This window comes from Pyrgilauda ruficollis, unplaced genomic scaffold (assembly GCF_017590135.1).
Source record: "Pyrgilauda ruficollis isolate IOZ18807 unplaced genomic scaffold, ASM1759013v1 scaffold4, whole genome shotgun sequence".
In the NCBI taxonomy this organism is placed as follows: Eukaryota; Metazoa; Chordata; class Aves; order Passeriformes; family Passeridae; genus Pyrgilauda; species Pyrgilauda ruficollis.
The window spans coordinates 18,796,195-18,814,268 of record NW_024525489.1 but is presented as its reverse complement, the minus strand read 5'-3'; the positions used below and the strand labels follow the sequence as shown (position 1 = coordinate 18,814,268).

General features: G+C 41.6%; 1 protein-coding gene across 1 annotated transcript in view; it reads right to left on the bottom strand.

Moving 5' to 3' along the window:
* Window positions 1–10,479: 10,479 nt before the first annotated feature.
* The window catches only part of PACRG (parkin coregulated), a 211,687-nt gene continuing 204,092 nt past the window's right edge, over window positions 10,480–18,074 (bottom strand). The window contains exon 5 of the mRNA XM_041477137.1: window positions 10,480–10,822. Within this exon, the coding sequence (XP_041333071.1) occupies window positions 10,668–10,822 (155 nt within the window). The 3' untranslated portion in view covers window positions 10,480–10,667. The remainder of the gene's footprint in view (window positions 10,823–18,074) is intronic.

The window sequence follows — 18,074 nt, the reverse complement described above, 5'->3', positions numbered from 1 at the left end:
AACCTTAGCCAGTGTTTAAAGAAAGGCGCACACTACTTTTTTATCAAATCACAACATCATGTAAAAGACAGAGCACCCCAGCTTCCTGACATTTTCTGTAGAAAGTAATTTAAACAGAAAATTGCAGGTTAAGAGCTAATGAGTAAAACAGATTAAAATTGCATGAACCAAAGCGACACAGAGAATACAATTGAAAAGACCCCACAGCTACAACAGGGAAACATGGTTACATGCAAACATCGTCCTTCTAAAGCACTGCTTGGGGGAGAAGAAAAAAATGCACTGGAGAAAACCGCCATGCAACCCACTGTACAGCAACAACATTAAGACTAAGGTAAGCGCAGGAGCCAGCTCCTTGCTCTTCTTTTTCCTGTGAATAGTCCCTTGGACTCCATCAAGGCCAACCTGAAGGCTAAAATGGGCAATATTTAGCAGCAGCAGCTGTGGCTCTGTGCAGCTACAGGCAGTTCTGTCCGTGCTGAACCGAAACCAGAGCAGTCACACGGCCCTGCTTCCGCACTTCCCTCTCACTGGGGCCGAGCGAAAGGCAAGGAGGAGGTCTGGCACCAGAATGGCATCAGCAGTTGTTGGAGCAAGTGACTGGGTTTCACCCTCTGCTCCAGCACACATTTTCTGTGTGACTGCAGTTTGCTCAGCTAAAAGCAGAAATAGCAGCACTTTGGGTTCCAGCTGGCTGACCCTGGGGAGCCACCAACCCCCCGGGAAGAGGCCTTGTGGTAGCCTGCCCTGCCCACCACAATGCTCCAGCACATCCACCGAGGAATGAGAGAGTGGCCCTTAGCTGAGCATCAGAAGTGAGCAGTCACAGCTCTTTCCTGGTCTCCCTATATTTGCAGCACACACATTATTCCTGTCCTTGCCTGGAGCAAAGCTAATGCAAGGAAGCAGCACAGGCATCTCCCTTGTAAAAAAGCATCAGTGTTCAACCCCTTGCCCTGCTGCTGCTTCATCCTCCTCCTCCCAGCCACCAAGCCTGGCTGATGCCAATTACCAGCTGCTTTTCCTGGCTGTAGCACGCATCTGCTGTGGCAGGAAGGAAGCAGATGTGCAGAGACTTTGGCAGCTCAGGGCACACTGGGCACAGCGAGCATCTGCTTTTGCCAGGAGCAGGCTGGTGGGTGCTGCAGGGCTGGGCTCTGCAGGTGCCCAGCCACCACCAGGGCCACACACAGCTGGCTAAGGTGGCCACTGAAGACACCCTGTGGCACTGGGAAAGGTCCTTTCACTGACCTCCTTGGAGGCCACAGCTTTGAGGTCATCTCCCACCCTTGGTTCATAAGCCCAGCTCCAAGCTGGGACCAGCACACAGCTCGTTTCACCTTACTCTCAGCCAAGTTTGCAGACATTTCTGCACCACTGCAGCAGCATCTGCCCTTCAAGGTTTGTTTTGGAATGTTTATGAGGGAAGAGTAGCTTTCCCAAGCCTTCAAGATGGCAGGTGCATGTGTTTGCATGGACCATGCAGCCCAGGAGTCAGTGCCATGGTTTCACAGGAGAGAGTGGGAAGCAATTGCCACAAAAGGTCTCAGGCAAAACAAATGAAATTGCTTTATATATTAAAAAAAAACCCAACCAACCAACCAAACAAACAAAAAAACACAAAAAAAACCAAAAAAAAAACCATTTAAATTTTCATGAGAAACTTGAAACTGAAATTGGAAATTAAAAACTACTGTTTGTACAACTGCCTTCTATTGATTAAATTATAGAAAACAGCCCTGAGTGAGGGCTGTGGAGAAACCAATCACACACTCAGCAGACCATCCATCTCCATTCCCCAAACATAATTATAGCAATATGGGAGACATGAAAATGCAATGCAATCCTACACAATAGTAATAAAGAGCTGAAAATATTCATGGGCTTCAAGGGAAGCTGTTGAGCAAAGGCAATGCAAGCATCTTCTCAAGGAGTTAAAAAATGTTCAATGAGCAAAAGGTTTTAAAAAAACCACTGAAAACAAAGAAATATTATTTTTCTTTCTTTGAAAAGAAAAAATCACATGCCATTATAATATGTATGAAAAAACACTGCAGAGTTTGCAACTGCCCATTTTTTCCTACTTCGTGTGGCACCAAGGCTGTCTTATAATTAAAAGCTGCTATAACACAGACCACAAAAATCAATCCTGTGCTATGGCGGCAGTAAAATTATTGATAGAAAACAGTCTTATCAAGTTAATTTAGGCCTTGTTATTTTCATTACTGGATTTAAGAGGCCCCATCCCTTAAAGAAGGCTGGAACACCATTACACTGTTACACATATTTTTAAATATATATATATATACACACACACACAGAATTTAAAAGCAAATGGTCAGAATTTGCTAACTTAAATTCTTTTCTGGGATGAGGATTTATTTTTTGCCTACTACTGATAAAGAAGAAAAACCTTATTAATGAAGCCTCAGTGGTAGTTACACTACTGCCACTACATTGTGAGAGATGTACACTTTTTTTTCCACAAGGAGGTTTTAACTGCTTTGTAGATCCATAACAATATTTCACAGAGAAAGCTTTATTCAACTGGAGCTCTTAAACCTCCTTTGTGAAATGTTGTGGTATTTTGTCAGATACGTGGCCTTTGCTGTGCACGTGACGCTGGTAGGTTTCTAGGCATGCAAGTTCAAGAGCTTTATTTTCCAGATAATTTTTTCAATCAATTAAGCTCACTGGTAAGACTGCATGCGCTTCAGAAAGGCAGGAAAAGAAAAAGAAAAAAACCCACTAACTCTTTCTTCTGCAGCAGCAGCTGGATTTGCTGCTGTTGTCTGTGCAGAGCAGCTGGGATGCTGGCTTTGGCTGCCTGCAGGTTCACAGCCCTGGAATGTTTCTGGTGGGCTTTTCCTCCTTCATTAGGAACATTCTTGTGATGCGGGGGATTCCTATCAAAACTATCATCACCCGCACAACGCGAGTCATTCCCCAGCCTTTGGATACAGACAGCTGCCAAGCTACAGAAAACATAGCTGTGCCTCTACAGAATTCTTCACAGAGGGGTTTTTTTCCCCTTACTGTTGCATTTTAACGTGCTTGTAACACCCAGCCCCTATGGGGGAGTGAACAAAAGGCCTTTTAAAGGCAATCTTTCAGAATGCTCCAATTGTGCCTTTAATTGCATCTAAGTACATGTGGGCTCAGCTCTATGCAGACATAGTTTTAGCTGTAGGTTGATTTGAAGCAAGCCACACATTTTATATCAAAGCAATGCATAAAAGCACACACAAGAGGAGAAAGCTTTAATTTAGTGACACTACTACTGTAAGTAATAATGCATAGCAAGCAATAATCAGATGCAAGAAGTTTAGAGCAGATGTTCCCTTTACTTTGATTCTTGAGGCAGAGCAGTAGCAATTTCTTCCTTTGTAAGAGATATATATGATTCAGTGTTAATAAAAAAAAGTGTTAGGCATGAAGTTTTTCCAGTTAATAGTGGAGGAATAATTCACGCTGTGAAATGCGGGGTTGAATGAGAGCTTCCAGATATTTCCCCTCCCTGTACTAAAAGCATTTTGAAGGAGACCTCGGGTTTATCTTTGGGCTTACAGCATGGTTTAAAGTACTATTTCTTCTAGATCTATTCTTCACCCACCCCTGTTAGAATTTAGTTGCTTCCTAAAGAGGTGGGGAATTGAAGACCACCCACCTCAGAGTCTCTTGCTCAGCATGTGCTGGGGTAGAGGCTTGCTCCATCCTGGGAAAACACCACCAACAGCCCATGCAGGAAAAGGAAAAAGAGGCTCAGCAGGTTGTGCCACTGGCTAGGAGGAGCAAGGAGGATGCCTGGTGATACCCTAGCTTTGATGGTGACAACATCCACATCCCATTGAGCAAGGCAGGATGCTGTCACAAGTATGCTGGGGCAGAGATGGCAGTGCCTGGAGAAGATGGCTGTTCAATGCGTACTGCCCTTCCAGCAGCATCAGCAGCTCCATGCAGGCCTTGGAAGTCACATAGGAAGTGAGGGGGGAGGTCCCAGGCTGCCTCGTGTCACAGCAGTGTGGCACTGTCTGGCTCTCCTCCGGAGCACAGCCTAGGAAGGCTCTGCCAAAGAAAACCCAGAAAACTCTGTCACAGAAAGAACCCAGGTTGTAGCTGGGGAGCAAATGGTGCCCCAGAGAGGCAGGGGGTGGTGATGTACAGCTGCAGAGGCCCCAAAAGTTCAACAAATGCAGCCTCTAAGTGCTCACAATGAGAGCAAGTGGTGGGAAGCCAAGAGCTTCCCACCATTTGCTCTCATTCCTGTCACCCACCTGCAGCAGAGTTAATGTTTCCCACCACAGAGCAGCTCCCTGGGCAGTATCTGAGGCAAAATATCTCTGCAACAGGGAATGGAGGAGGCCCTTTCTCCATAATGCTGCAATGTATTGGGAGAAGGAGACGCAAGTTCCCCAAAACTCGCATTTTCCAAATCATAAACTGTCAAGGAAAAGCCTTTGCCGGAATAGCTGCTCACTCCTGATCTCTTCTCATCAGCTTCCCCCCTACCCACACAGATCCCTCAGCATCTCTTCCAGCTCGGCACAGCTCCACAGGGACCCAGGAGAAGCGGGAAGCAAAAACACATGAAAATGAAGTAATGAGACTAATGCACAAGATGGAGATGGCCAGATGCTGGGATATCATTCCCTGCTTCTAGGGCAAGAGTCAGGTGAGCTAAGCTGCTTTTTGGTAATTGCTCCTTAGGGAAGGGCTTAGGAATTACACCCAGAAAACAGCAATTGAAATTTGATACAAAACTGGATGGACCACACATTCAAAGCCAGGCCCCCTGATTAATGCAATAATGTGCAACACGAGGTAGATGCTTTATGTCAGGTGTTAATTTTTCCTGCCTATACCCAGTGGGCTTCATCATCCAACACTACATATTGTGTTGACAGTATACATGTTGTTGGCAGGCTGTGTTTGTGATGAGGAGACTTCCTTGAGATTTCTTTTAATCCTTTGTGTTTTGAGGAGCTTGTGCACAGGGTTTCTTTGATCACTATGCCCATATCAGAGAGCAATGTGATTTCATGCAAGATCAGAACAACCCTGTGGCAGCCACAGAGCTGCAGTGGCTGCAGCACTTATTGCAGAGGTGTATGCTACCAGAAGCATCCATCCACTGCAGTCACATGAAGTATGGCAGAAATGAATTTCTACCAAGTTGTGCATCACATGGCTACAGAAGCGGCATATAACACAAGCAACATGTTCCCACTGCTGCAGAGCAAGCAGGCTGGTAGATAGCTGATCCCATTCTGCCCTCCAACAACCTTAACCTCTGATTTTTTTTTTTTCCAAAGGCATTGTGTTGATGCAGGTGAACAGACGAAGTTTGGATTGCTGAGACCATTTAATAAACTAAGGGTATGTCATACAAGACCCAACACTATGGTGCTTTGTTTAGGTTCTCCCTTTCTTTCTATTACCCCTATGCATTAATCCACCTTGACCAAGGCAGAGTAAGGAGGCTAGGATTTAACTTCTTTCAGTATTTGGAAAGCACTAGGATTAGCTCCCATTTCATCCCCTCACCTCCCCACCCCCAGCACCCAGGCTCATCAGACCACAGAAAATGCAGAAGGTTCCTGTGCATGGGTACCCACAGCAGCAGCAAGAGCACGGTCCCAAAAATGCCCTTTCTGACAGCCTTATCAACATGGCTGTGTCCTCAGCTTTCTCTTCCATGAAGATGCCCATTCTTCTGTAGCTTAAGGCTTTTGCTCTATGTGAGGCGCTCTGTTAGCAAAAAAAAAAAAAAAAAAAAAAAAAAAAAAAAAAAAGTGCTCTGTTAGCAAAAAAAAAAAAAGGTGAGCAATCTCTCCTTTCCCCCTTGAGGAAGGGGACTCAGGGCACATTTCTGGTTGGAAAGTGCCACAGCAGGGTGGCCAAGATTAGGTGCTTCTGCTGCTAGTGGGGAAGCCCAGAGAGGGGAGCAGTGTCACCCACTCCCGGGCACAGTGACCCTGTCCTGCTGCACACACACCAAGAGCACAGGGAGTTGTGAGCTGGGCATTGTGAGAGCTGCTCAACTCACTCCTGAGTGACATTAGTAAAAAGGTAAAGTATTTGTTGGTTTGTGGCATCACAAATGGGGCATGAAGCACAAAGCTGACTCCTTGCTCTGCAAGAAACATACTTTTACCTCCCTGAGGCTGCAGTTTGCTGTCTCTGCTCAAACAAGCTTCCACCCACCTCACCAGAAGCCACCACACACTGCCCAAGGAGAGGAAAGCTCTCAGCAAGGAGCCTCCCAGCCATACCCAGGCTGGATTTGCTAGGCAAGAACAAGAGCAGCTAAGATATGCCCCACCACACACACTCCCCTTCCCTCCCCTCTCATGCCGGAAGGATTATGGGGCCAGTGCGGGGAACGTCTTGTCCTGCCAGGGCACAAACCTTCCTCTCCCGGTCTCCAGGAGGCACAAAGCAGCTCTGAGAGGTTGCAAGCAGACAGGCTTTATATGGAGTTCCCACAAACATCATTGCTTTTATTTAAGGCAGAAAACACAGGATGTTACAGATGAGTGGAAAAATGTGATGTGCCCCACTGCCCGCAGAGCCCCTCAGACTGGAGAATGCTCTTCTGGAAGTCAGAGGGTCTCCAGACAGGATTAGGAAAGCACATAGTGTCTGCTCTAACATTTTATTTTTGCCCTGCTTGGCTGCAGCTACACCTCCCTGCACCCCACACACAAACACCCTCTCAGCTAGGGTCCCATACCTTCCCTCCCACTTACAACTTCCCACAGCCCTTTTGTATTTGACTCCTGGGAGGCTCTTTTCAAACTTTTTTGGCAGCTCCATCTCTTTGAAACACTGGAAAGCTACCAGCGAGAAGCCTGGCTCCGGCTCCCTGCCCCAGTGCTGGCAGCCTCTTGCTCCGTCCTCTGCCAGGCTCTGTCCCTCTGCAGGAGCCCAGGGGCAGCCCCAGCCACCCCTGCCCCTGCTCACCCTCACATGGGCTGCTCGGAGTGCTCAGCGCATCAGCAGCTTGCACTGCACAGCGACTGCTCTGCAGCACCTGCCCGCACTCACAACGTGCCACAGTTCCCTGAACACTGACACCTGTTACAGAGCTCCCTTACACGGCTTTGGGGAGCAATCATCAAAAAATATTTTATTTAATGCTTGTTTTCATGATCATGCATGACAAAGGTAGCCAAAGGTACATTTTTTCCCCCCTAATTTTACCACATTCTTTTTTCTTCTTCAAGCTAAGGAGTTGCCAGCCAACCTAACACAATTATTACAATAAACTGGAGAGATTTCAAACAGGCAGTTTCAGAAAACCAACACTTACAACTTAACTTCCCACACATTCATTCACTGGTGCTCCTTACCTTACCAGGACTGGAGAGCTAGAAAGCAGCAGAAGACCCCAGAATAAAGCACAAAGCACACCTCTTCAGCCAAACTTGGCTTCATCTGTTTGCACTTAATTTATACCCCATGAAACACCTGGCCCAGAGTACCTTTTAATTGATTGCAATTAAAAATTGTTGATTGGCTTGCCCCTAGCATCACTGACCACAATTACATGATCTGGTCAAATGAGAGGCAGTTACTATTTCTTAACCATATTTTTTTATTTTTCAGCATAGTAAGACACCTAAGCAGTGTATTGAATGATATACTATTACTTGTATGCTTAAGCACCTGAGTCCTTGATCTTGTGCTTTATAAAGTGCTCTGAGCTGTGCAGTAATTGCCCATAAATATGCTGCTGATCATGCTTAAAGGGACATTGTCAAGGTTGGAAGGCCTACAGTTCAACTTAGTAAAATTACATCTCAAAATAGTTTTATTCTTAGTGTTTCAAAATTACCAACCTGTGGGTTTTATCATGCTTCTTTTTATCAGTCCAGCTCCTAGAAGTAATGAGGTTATGGGAGAATGTTCACTTTTAAATCAATGGATCATGCATTGGAATAGTATTGATGGAGACTAATGTTCTCATGCTGAACATGCAAATAAATGCACTTTTCTATAAAACTTATTTTTCCTGATGTGAATATGCATGACCTCTATTGCCCTTATGGTTTGCCATAAGGTCACCCCTTGTTGAACCTATGTCTTGTGAAAGAAATCTTCAAGAAAGAGCACAAGGCTGAGGGCATCAGGCCCGGGCAAGCCTGCAGCTTCACAAAGTGCCCATTTTCCATGGTGTCTCTTTGTCAGTCAGCAGTCTTGTCCTAGCTGAGCTGAAGGGGAGGGCATGCAAAAAGAGGGGGCTGGGGAAAAGAATTACACAGGCTGGTGAGGAGCCTGAAACTTCTCATCCCCAGCAGAGCTGTTGGGAATGCAGAGGGGTGATGGGATGGGGAAAACCCAGGGCTGAGAGCCCTTTCCCGCACAGTCCCTCCCGCCAGTGGCTCTGTGGCTGGAGCCCAGCGCCAGGGGAACTGAAGCCAGCTATTGAGGAGCTTTTTGATCTCAGGCAAAGAGCAGTACTGGACTTTCTCTTAAGGAAAGAATACAAATAGCTGAGGAGTGAAAGGTGGCCTGGGAATTCTCCTTTTATGAAGGGCTTGGTTTATTTCTGAGCTGAATAACTCAGCTCCCTCTGAGCTGCAGTTTTCCAGCACAGTCTGTACTCATGGGAAACCTGCAATGCCACAGTTACCAAATCCGTAGATGTCAGTCAATGAAAAAGTATGGCTCAGTGGTGCCAGGGACAAGGCAAGGCAAATGGGGAGAAGCTGTAACCGAAGGCTGTGTGGATGCTGCCAGGGTGGCTGTGTAGAAAGGCATTTTTGGAAGAGGAGACAAGGCCTGTGCCCCCCTGCATTGTTCAGCTAGCCTCTGTGCTGCAAGGTTTGAAGATAAAGCTCTGGAGTTTCCAGAGGCATGGGCCTACAGCCAGGCTTCAGCTCCCTTTCTGCCCAGGAGGTGAAAGATTTGTCGATACCCTAGACGTGAGGCGGAGGTGTGGATGCACTTACCCATCACAGCTGTATGTTGGGCACAGGACAGACTTTGTCTCAACTCTAGGGACTCGAGGGTAGCTCTGGAAAAATTGTGTAAAACTCAGGAAGAACAAAAAAAACCACAAAACCAAAAGAACCCCTCAAAAACCAACACCCTCCCCCGCCAAAAAAAAAAAAAAACAAACCAAAAAAGGAAGAGTAAAAATCTTCTTAATTTTTTTTCCATTCACAGGAAAGAGAAGAAAGTAAATGAAAATCCTCTGGCTGAAGATACCACAGGACAGAAAAAGGCAAGTTCTAATGTTAATGTAATGACAGATATGGCTCAAAGTTCCAGCAGGGAAGGGTGCTCCCCACACTTCCAGCAAGCATCCAAGAGAGCAGGGCAGCGTAGGGACTGTGTCTCTCACTTGGACAAGCCTTGTGAATATGGATATGGATATGGATATGGATAAGCACTTGAAAAAAGTCTCATGTGTCTAACACCAAAGAGTGCATTTCAGGCTCTTAACAGTTACTGAAACACTTGAAAGTGCAACTTGCATACATTTGAAGAACTCCAGAAAACATAATGAAAGCCAGATGAGCCCAAAGTCTTTCAAAGTACTTTAAAAAAATCTCATGTTTTTAGGCAAAGTTAATATCTCTGGTTTGTTTTGAGCTGACTCAATAATTTTAAATGGTTGTCTTTGAGAATTGTAAGACTGGCTTTACTTTTTTGGTTTTTGTAGGTTTATTCCACAGAAATGCTCAAAAAGCAATAAAGCCAATCTCAATAGCTTTGCTTAAATCCATGACTATATCAGTTCTGTGTTATGGGTACACAGGGAGAAACTAACTGAGTAGGAATTTGTAAGAGACCTGTAACAATAGTTACATTGTTTGCACACATACACACCATAATAATAACAACACAAAAGCAATAGCAACCTTGCAGTTACAAAAATACCAAGTGCCCTTTAAAAATGTACGTGTATATTGTGTGTTTACCCAGATTACCAGTGATACTTTATGTTTGCATGCTGTATCTTCTGTCTGATTTATTAAATTTTTTTTTTCTGGGCTTCTTTTCTTCAAAACTGTGCTTGTGCCTTATGTTTACCAAGAGGAACCTCAGTTCCATGAGTAAACACCTGGAAGCTGAGAACAGGAGTGTGTAAGAAACCTGGATTAATTTAACGACAGTGCCTTATAATGGAAAATATAAATTTTCCTGCTGCAATTGGTATATACATTCAACAGTTTTATTGTATGTCAGTGCACATTATTCGGCACAGCTGCCAGAGAGGCATTGCTGAACTGGTGTTTCTCTTCCATGACAAACACCTATTAAGCAGTCAGCATAAACTCTTCTTGTTACAGCCTCTGACATCACCCTCAGGGCAAGCGGACACAGAACAGCGATTGCTGAATCGCGTATGAAAATTATACTTTTATTGTCTACACAAGTGAAGGTTTAACTCAGATTCCTGTTCGAGTCAGCTCTGTTATAAAGGAGTGATTCTTTCAGGGAACAAACAAGCACAGTACACCATTGTAATCAAAGGAACAGACACTATTTATGTATTGGAAAGCCTTGCTCACAATAGTGCTAACACTCCAATGCCCCAGAAGCCACTATTTTAGCAGCTGTAGAGAAGATAAAGCATGACTAACAAGATGCCATACAGAGTCAGATACAGTTTTTTTAGAGCACAGATGGAATCATCCCATTTAATATAACTCAGTTTACATGCACGACCAATAAGTGGGAATCATGTATTTAATGTTTATATACGCATTTTCTCCACCGTAGCGTTCAAAGAGTTGCAGTGTCTCTTGGATGAGAACTCCAATATTTTCACGCTTCTGCTGGCTGTATTCTATCCCATCACCTAAATTAACTGGTCAATAAAAGAAAAAAGAAAAGAAAAAGGAAAGAGTTATCTTGAGTTTTGTCTTACACTTCAAAACAACAACATAGAAAATTGCAATTGCTGGTCAATTGCAATGAAAGTAAATGAAAATGAAAATAATGAAAACAAATGAAAATGAAAATAATGAAAATAAACACATTCTTATATAAGATGAATATGGATTCTCTCTTTCACAGTCCACCTCTAAAACCATTACTTCTTTATCTTTAACACTGCTTATTTAAGACAAAATTCTACTGCCAGATGCATAAGCACTTTTCTAAAAAAAATAATCTAGACTTGTTATGGTTTGAAATCTTAAATAGGTATTAGTTTGGCATTGCTCCACATGAACAATATGATAACATTAGTCATCCAGGGAACCTGGATAATAGAGATTTTTGGAGATAACATGGAGTAGAACATCATTCAATTTCAGCTTCCAGAAAAATGTGTAAAATTAAGTCAATGCAAAAGGACAAATTATTGCAGTTCCCAGACACAGTAACATTTACTGCTGCTTTCTCTAATATGGACTAGCAAGGGTGACAAACACTTCTACACAGACCATGATTCTTTAAAAATCAGTATGAGCAACAGTGACAACAAAATAAGAACAATAAGAAATAATTTCACCTATAAAGTTGCTGAGAGATTTAAAGAAGGAAAATATTTTTCATTTGGTTTTAAAACAATATTCTGAAAAGTATCTGAAAAAGTGTCTGAATATATATTCCAAGATGTATAAAAAACAGTTTGGGAGGAGTCAAATGTACTCAGACCAGGTTTGGTGTTTTGGGGAGCTGTCACACTGCTGTAGGGTAGTCCTCATGCAGCAGCCAGTGGCCTCACTCTGGGCAGTGGTGACCATGTGCCCGTGTTAACATCTCAGAAAATCAACGGCACTCTCACTCAGCCAGACAAAGACCCATTTGTCAAGACAATGCAACTCCTCTGGCAGAGCTGGCCTTTCACATTTGGAACAGGGCAAACACAGAGGCAAGGGTAGATTTTGCCCTCATTGTTGCTTCTAGTTCCCCAGGCTGATGCCATCTAGATGTAGAACGGCACCAATCCTCACATCCTCTCCTAGATCTAAGCCTGGATCTGCATTTAAAGCTTGTGGCTTTGTCACCAGCAAAAACTGAAGAACCATGATCTTGAAGAAACAGCTGGTGAACCTGGGCAAAAATCATAATTTTGATGAATTTTTCTGTAAAATATCTGACTTCTTACACACATTTAGGTCACTTTACTTTTTATGAAATGGTTTTGCAACTACTGATGTGACATATGAGGACTGTGATTCTTGAGTGGGAAGGAGGTAATTTATTTTTTTATCATGATTACTTTTAAGCACACAAATATTTTCCAACACATTAACTGTTAATCTCACTGACATGAAGAGCCAGGGTTGTGACATCAAAATTTATTACAATGAATTTATTGTTGTGTTACGAATAACAGATTATGAGAGTGCATAGAAAACACCAAGAACTATTAGAAAAAGGATTGACTTATACAAAAACAGTGCAAAAAGAAAAGCACGTCACAATTGGGTGCAACTTAGAATAAACATGGCTTGCTCTTGCAGAAGGGAACTGAGATCACTGTGCCTCATCACCTGTCTTGCATGTGCAGTGCAAGCCCTCCCCAGAACACCTGGAGGTATTTCTGATTTCACCAGTTTGAGCAAAGGAAACCCTGAACCTTGGCCTAAGTCTTGGCAAATATGTAAAGGAATTACTGACTTTCCAACCATATGTCTATTATCTGTAATTTTAAGCCTACACACATGCTCTGCTAATGAGCTTACACAGCTTTCATCGTTCTTTCAAAGAAGTAGTAAAAAAAATCAGCTGTCTGGAAGTAATAGTGATACATTTCTAAGGAAGTCTGGGGGAGGCCAATGAGAAGCCGTGATAATGCCGGTAGCAGAGGTATTTTCCAGAATTGCATGTTACAATCTTCATTATAGAACATGGTCTGTACAAGAAATTATGTTTTAGATGCTTGATTAAAAGGTACCTAAGAATATGAGGCAATAATAAAGGACAGAGTCTGCAAGAGAAGACTGAATGTGTGATGTGCAGACCGTCATTACAATTTTTTTTTTCCTACAGACCATCTGTGTTTTATGAAGGTTTTTATCCTCAAGACAGCCATAATTCACACCAGTGTCATGACACAAGCTCCAACCAACAATACTGGAAAGGTTCTGTCAGCATTGATGTCGCCCGGTAAGTACTAAAATGGCTATCCTACATAGTTATAGGAATTAGCAAAGCTTTCATACAAAAATGATAATCATTAACCCAAGAGGACAACATCCATTAAATGGATGAATTATCTGCCCAATGCACCTAAGCGTAAATATCTATTCTATACCTATATCTAATAAATATCTATCTAATAATAATAATGATGATTAGTTGGAAAAAAATAGCCATTGGAGTATAAGGGTCTCAGCATGCCCTTCTCTGGTTTGACTTTATTTCCCAGTTAGTTTGCTTGAGAAGCCAGCTTTGTCAGCCACAAAAATGTTGCATATGTAAAGTGTGAACATGGATCTGGTTCAAACTCTTTATGAAGTTGTCCTTTGTGAGGAAGAATAAATCAACATGAAAATGCTAGGAAGCACATTTGTCATATCTTTGACTCAAAGTGAAATGTCTGGCAAATTCAGTATGCACCAAGAACTCATTTCAGAACAAATGTTACTTCTATGTTTAGAAGAAATGCATTGAAGGATTACTGACAGATCTAGAGGATTACAAAGAGGATCCCTGATCCCAGCCCTTCCTGGACCAAAAAGTTAGTTCCCATTCTCCCAAATCATGCACCAAAGGTTTTATGGTGCTTAAAGTGAAGTGAAAGTGTTTGCACCTGTCAGGACCTGTGTTAGCTGATGAAATCAGCCGGCACACCAAGGCCAGGAGCGGCACTCCCTGCCCTGCCAGTGCCAGCTGCTGTAGCCAAGGAAACCCTGCTCAGGCCCTCAGGGACTGAACTCAGCATTTGGCAGGGAACAGAGGAGGATTTGAATTTTGCTATAAAAGGTGGTTTGTATTTGAGTCTAGACATGCTTCTATTCATGATTTCGGATATTAAAGAAATTCTGGTGTTATTTGTATTCCATGTAATTTCATTTTAAAATTTCACTGGGGTAATGCTACAAATATAAAATATGATTGCTTTAAAGAAGGATGAGCAAGTTTCTCTCTATGCACTAAAAGCCTGATATGGCAGTTTTGACATCCTGGAGTGGACAAGAAAGGTAAACCAACCCTTAGAGCTCACTCAGATCTATTCTTAACTCTAGACATTTGTTAGCACCTGAAATTGCCCAAGACATTCCTTTAGTTTATTAGATTTCCTTTCAAGGCAGGCCGAATCTCAAAAAGAGGAGTTTTTAATCTCCTAAATATGTTGCTTGTAAGTATTTCACAGATACAAGAGCTTGCTCCTGGTGGTGATTGTTCCAAAGGTTCTACTTTGCACAAATTAAAGGCAAGGGTTTTCATACACCTGTTTTTGCAGGGATGTCATAGATCTCGGGATATTAGATTTTCCACAAATGTTAAATATCTGAGGAATGTTTTGGAACAATATTTAAAAGAAATTTCTGAAGTGACTGTGAAGACAGCCCCATGTTGCCCATTTAGAGGACATTTTAAATCAAATTATAACTCAAATGTAATTCCTCTATCCTGTACTGATGAAAGTGGTTTTTTTACTGATTTTAAGTGTATATAGTCACACTTGTGTATTTCAGCTTGTCTTGGAACAAATGATTCTTAGCAGAAATTTTTGAAGAGCTACTAGCTAACAAAGAGCTGTGGTACAACAGTTTGGAGTGGGTTTTTTTTTTTTTTTTTTTGGTACACAAATCAATAAAACTACTTGGAAAGATAGGCACCATTCCTTCCTTTTGGGTCTTGAAAAACAAAGACACTGAAAGGTAAAGTGACTTCCGAGTCATGGAAGGTATCAGTCACAAACCACGATTCTCAACTCTTATTGTTGACAATGAGAGTACTATTTATGGTAAAATATAACGATGGTAATAATCTATTTTAAGTGGCTCAGTTCACCCTAGTCACACCAACATGTATTTTCAGCAATTAGAATGACTACAGGAATGCAACATGCTAACCTGAATGTTACTTCAAAACAAAAAATCCCAGCTGCAATGCAATTGAGCCTGCCACATAACAAAATACAGTTAAGCAGTACAAACTAGCATTAAAAATTTTTGAGGGCTTTCTTTCCTTCTAGGAGTCAACACCAATACCAAGGAATAAATGGAAGCCGATTTCAGCTACAGTCTGACAAGCATCCGTCAGGGTTCACATCATGTAAGTTCACTGCTCAGGCACAGTTCAGAGCTTAATTAAGCTTTCAAAGTCTTCTTGTTAGGATAAATTTAATTGTCACAGAATGTGTTGGCTTCCTGACTGGAGTGGGAAATGAAAGCCCTGATGAGTCAGTGTGGGGAGAGAGGAAGGCTCCTTTGCACCACTCCTATCACTGTGACTCAGAACTCTGCTTTGAAATTGTCAGCTCCAGGAAGGATGAGGTAGTTCAGTCTCCCTGTTCATTTAATTGAAAGTCTGTGAAAAGTCACAGGGTAAGAGTCTAAACCCCTCCTGTCTGCTAAGAAACAGTGGGACATTTCCAGTTCCTTTCACTCAGGGCAAGGGAGAGACACCAGGAGGTTATGACTTGTGGTTGTTACTAACCCGGACAGAGAACGCCATGTTCCCTTTTTGAAGGCTCAGAGCAATGTGAACATCAGTTTTAAATGTTCTTTAGGATAAGTCTAGATTATGCACACAAAGTGCAAACTGGCTTCAAGTAGGCTGGTCCCAAAGCTGGAGTGCTGGAAAGAAGAGCTTGTAGAGCACTTTATGTTGGAAGGAACCTCTGGAGTCATCTGGTCCAAATTCTCTGCTCTAAGTCAGCCTCATTTCCAAAGTTAGACCAGCTTGCTCAGGGTGGAACATCTGCAGTTGCTCCGCACAGAGTAATCCCAGAATGGGAAAGGGTGCAGAAACCCCCTTGGGCTGGCAGAGATTTTCACCAGCCATTTAGAATGTGATGGAGAAGAGTGCTACTTCTTAAGTATGAATATGGGTTTCATGAAGGAGGACTTGCTGGAGTTACAAATGTCATAGGGAGAATTATTATCTGTTTTGATACAAAATAAATCTAAACTTTTGGTGTAGTAACAGATACCACACATATAACACTTCATTTGGAAACTTAATCTTATTCCAGGGAGAGGCACAAATTTTGCTGAAAAATTAATGAAATTTCATTAACACCTTGACTTGAAATCATGAAACATAATTTTAAAAACTGAACTTAACACATATATTTCAAAGCGCTTTAAAACATTAAGGCTGAATGTATTAATATAACCTGAGAAGGCCAAATCTTTGAATAAGCACCGACATATTTTTTGACACTATCAACACTTGAGTTTCTTGTTTCTTGCTTTCCTTGGCTCTTCCTTCTATTTTTCATCACTAGTGCTGAGTGTTTATCATTTTACAATGTTACAGTACTGTAGAGATTGCAGAAGAATATTTCAATCCAGGAAGGCATGTATGCTTGGAATTTAAAAAGAATACTAATATAGAGATATTTCAGCTCATCATGTCTTAGAAAAGATTTTCCTAATTCTCATTGAAGGCATTTTGCTTTAGCATAAAATATAGATTCTTCCTATAGTTATCTTCCATAAGCAGCCAGCTTTTAGTTATTTCACAAATAAGCATTTATAGTAAAATGAAAGCAGTGTTACTATAAATGCTATTCAGAAAGTCAATAAGTCAGCAAGTAGAGGAAGTGCCCTGATTGGACAGGAAACATGGAAATGACGCTTTACTAACGATGTAAGGCTACTAGAGATAGCTGCAACTACTTCCAAATTGCTGGAGTAAAAAAAAAAAAAAAAAGAACAAAGAACAAACAATCCCACAAAAATCTAAACCAAACAAACCAAAAAACCCAGGTGAAAATGAGCCAACACAGCAGCTGTTATCGCAGTTTTTCCATTTCCAGGAAATGTTATCAATATCACATGTAATCCTTTCTAAGCCCAGGTTTTGAGATTTTTTTTCTCTTTGATTTTTGGTGTTGGGTTTTTTTTTTTTTAATAGAAATACAAGAATGAAAAAGAAATCACAGATTTTGTAACAATTATTAGCAAACATATTAATGCAGTAAAAAATAACCAAATAATTTTTCCTTTAAAAGTACTTAAACTTCTCCAATTAATTCAGACTTTGAAGTTTGCCTATGCTAGTGCTAGAGATCAATATCAAACAAAGTAGAGTTAAATAATCTTAGATAAATAGTATGCTCAACAGGGGAATGGAATTTGGAGGCTGACATTTCATTGGCCTTGGGACAAGGTTTACTATTGCAAAACAATATATTAGTCACAAATCATGCTTAACATGCAACAAGAGTTGCACCAGTTATGTGAATCTGCTGTTCTGCCAGTTGTTTGAGATGTATATAAGTTAGTACAAAGTAAATAATATTTTTTGGTTGGAAATCATATTTGTGTGTGCAAAATTTGCATAGCTTTGCTGGACTGATGTGAAATATGTTTGTTCATCCCATTAATTTCTTATCCAAATATAATTTGCATCATTAATGCAAAAGGAATTAAAACCATGAAAAAAAAATCTTTGCATGTGTGTGGAATAAACATAATTTCTTTTTTTAATGTAATTCAAAGTGACAAACCTACAAGTCCCCAAGTGCTTCAAAGATCACTGAGTTCAATATGAAACACAATCCTAAACCAGCTAATTTGTGACATTGAGTTACACACATACTTAAACCCAAGGTGGTTAGCAATCCATCCTCTTTCCACCAATTGGAAGTTTTTTATTAATGCAACCAAAATGCTTTTAAGCGGGGGGAACCCTATGTTTTTCTTCACAAGCAAAAAGCTCAGTATTCCATTACTTTGTGTTAATAACTGCTGCTGTGTTTGTACATCTGCCATGTACTAATGGAATTGGTTGTGTCTAATTTTGCCATTCAAAATCATTACCATTTAAGAAGTTTATTCAGTCTATTTGCCCATCAAAAATTGCACAGAGAACTAAATGACTTTAACAACTGCTTTCCTAGCTTTGTGACAGAAGGGTGAGCCATTTTTGTTGTGTCAGGCGAAGTTTCACCTCAACATGAGGAAGAACTTCTTTACGTTGAGGGT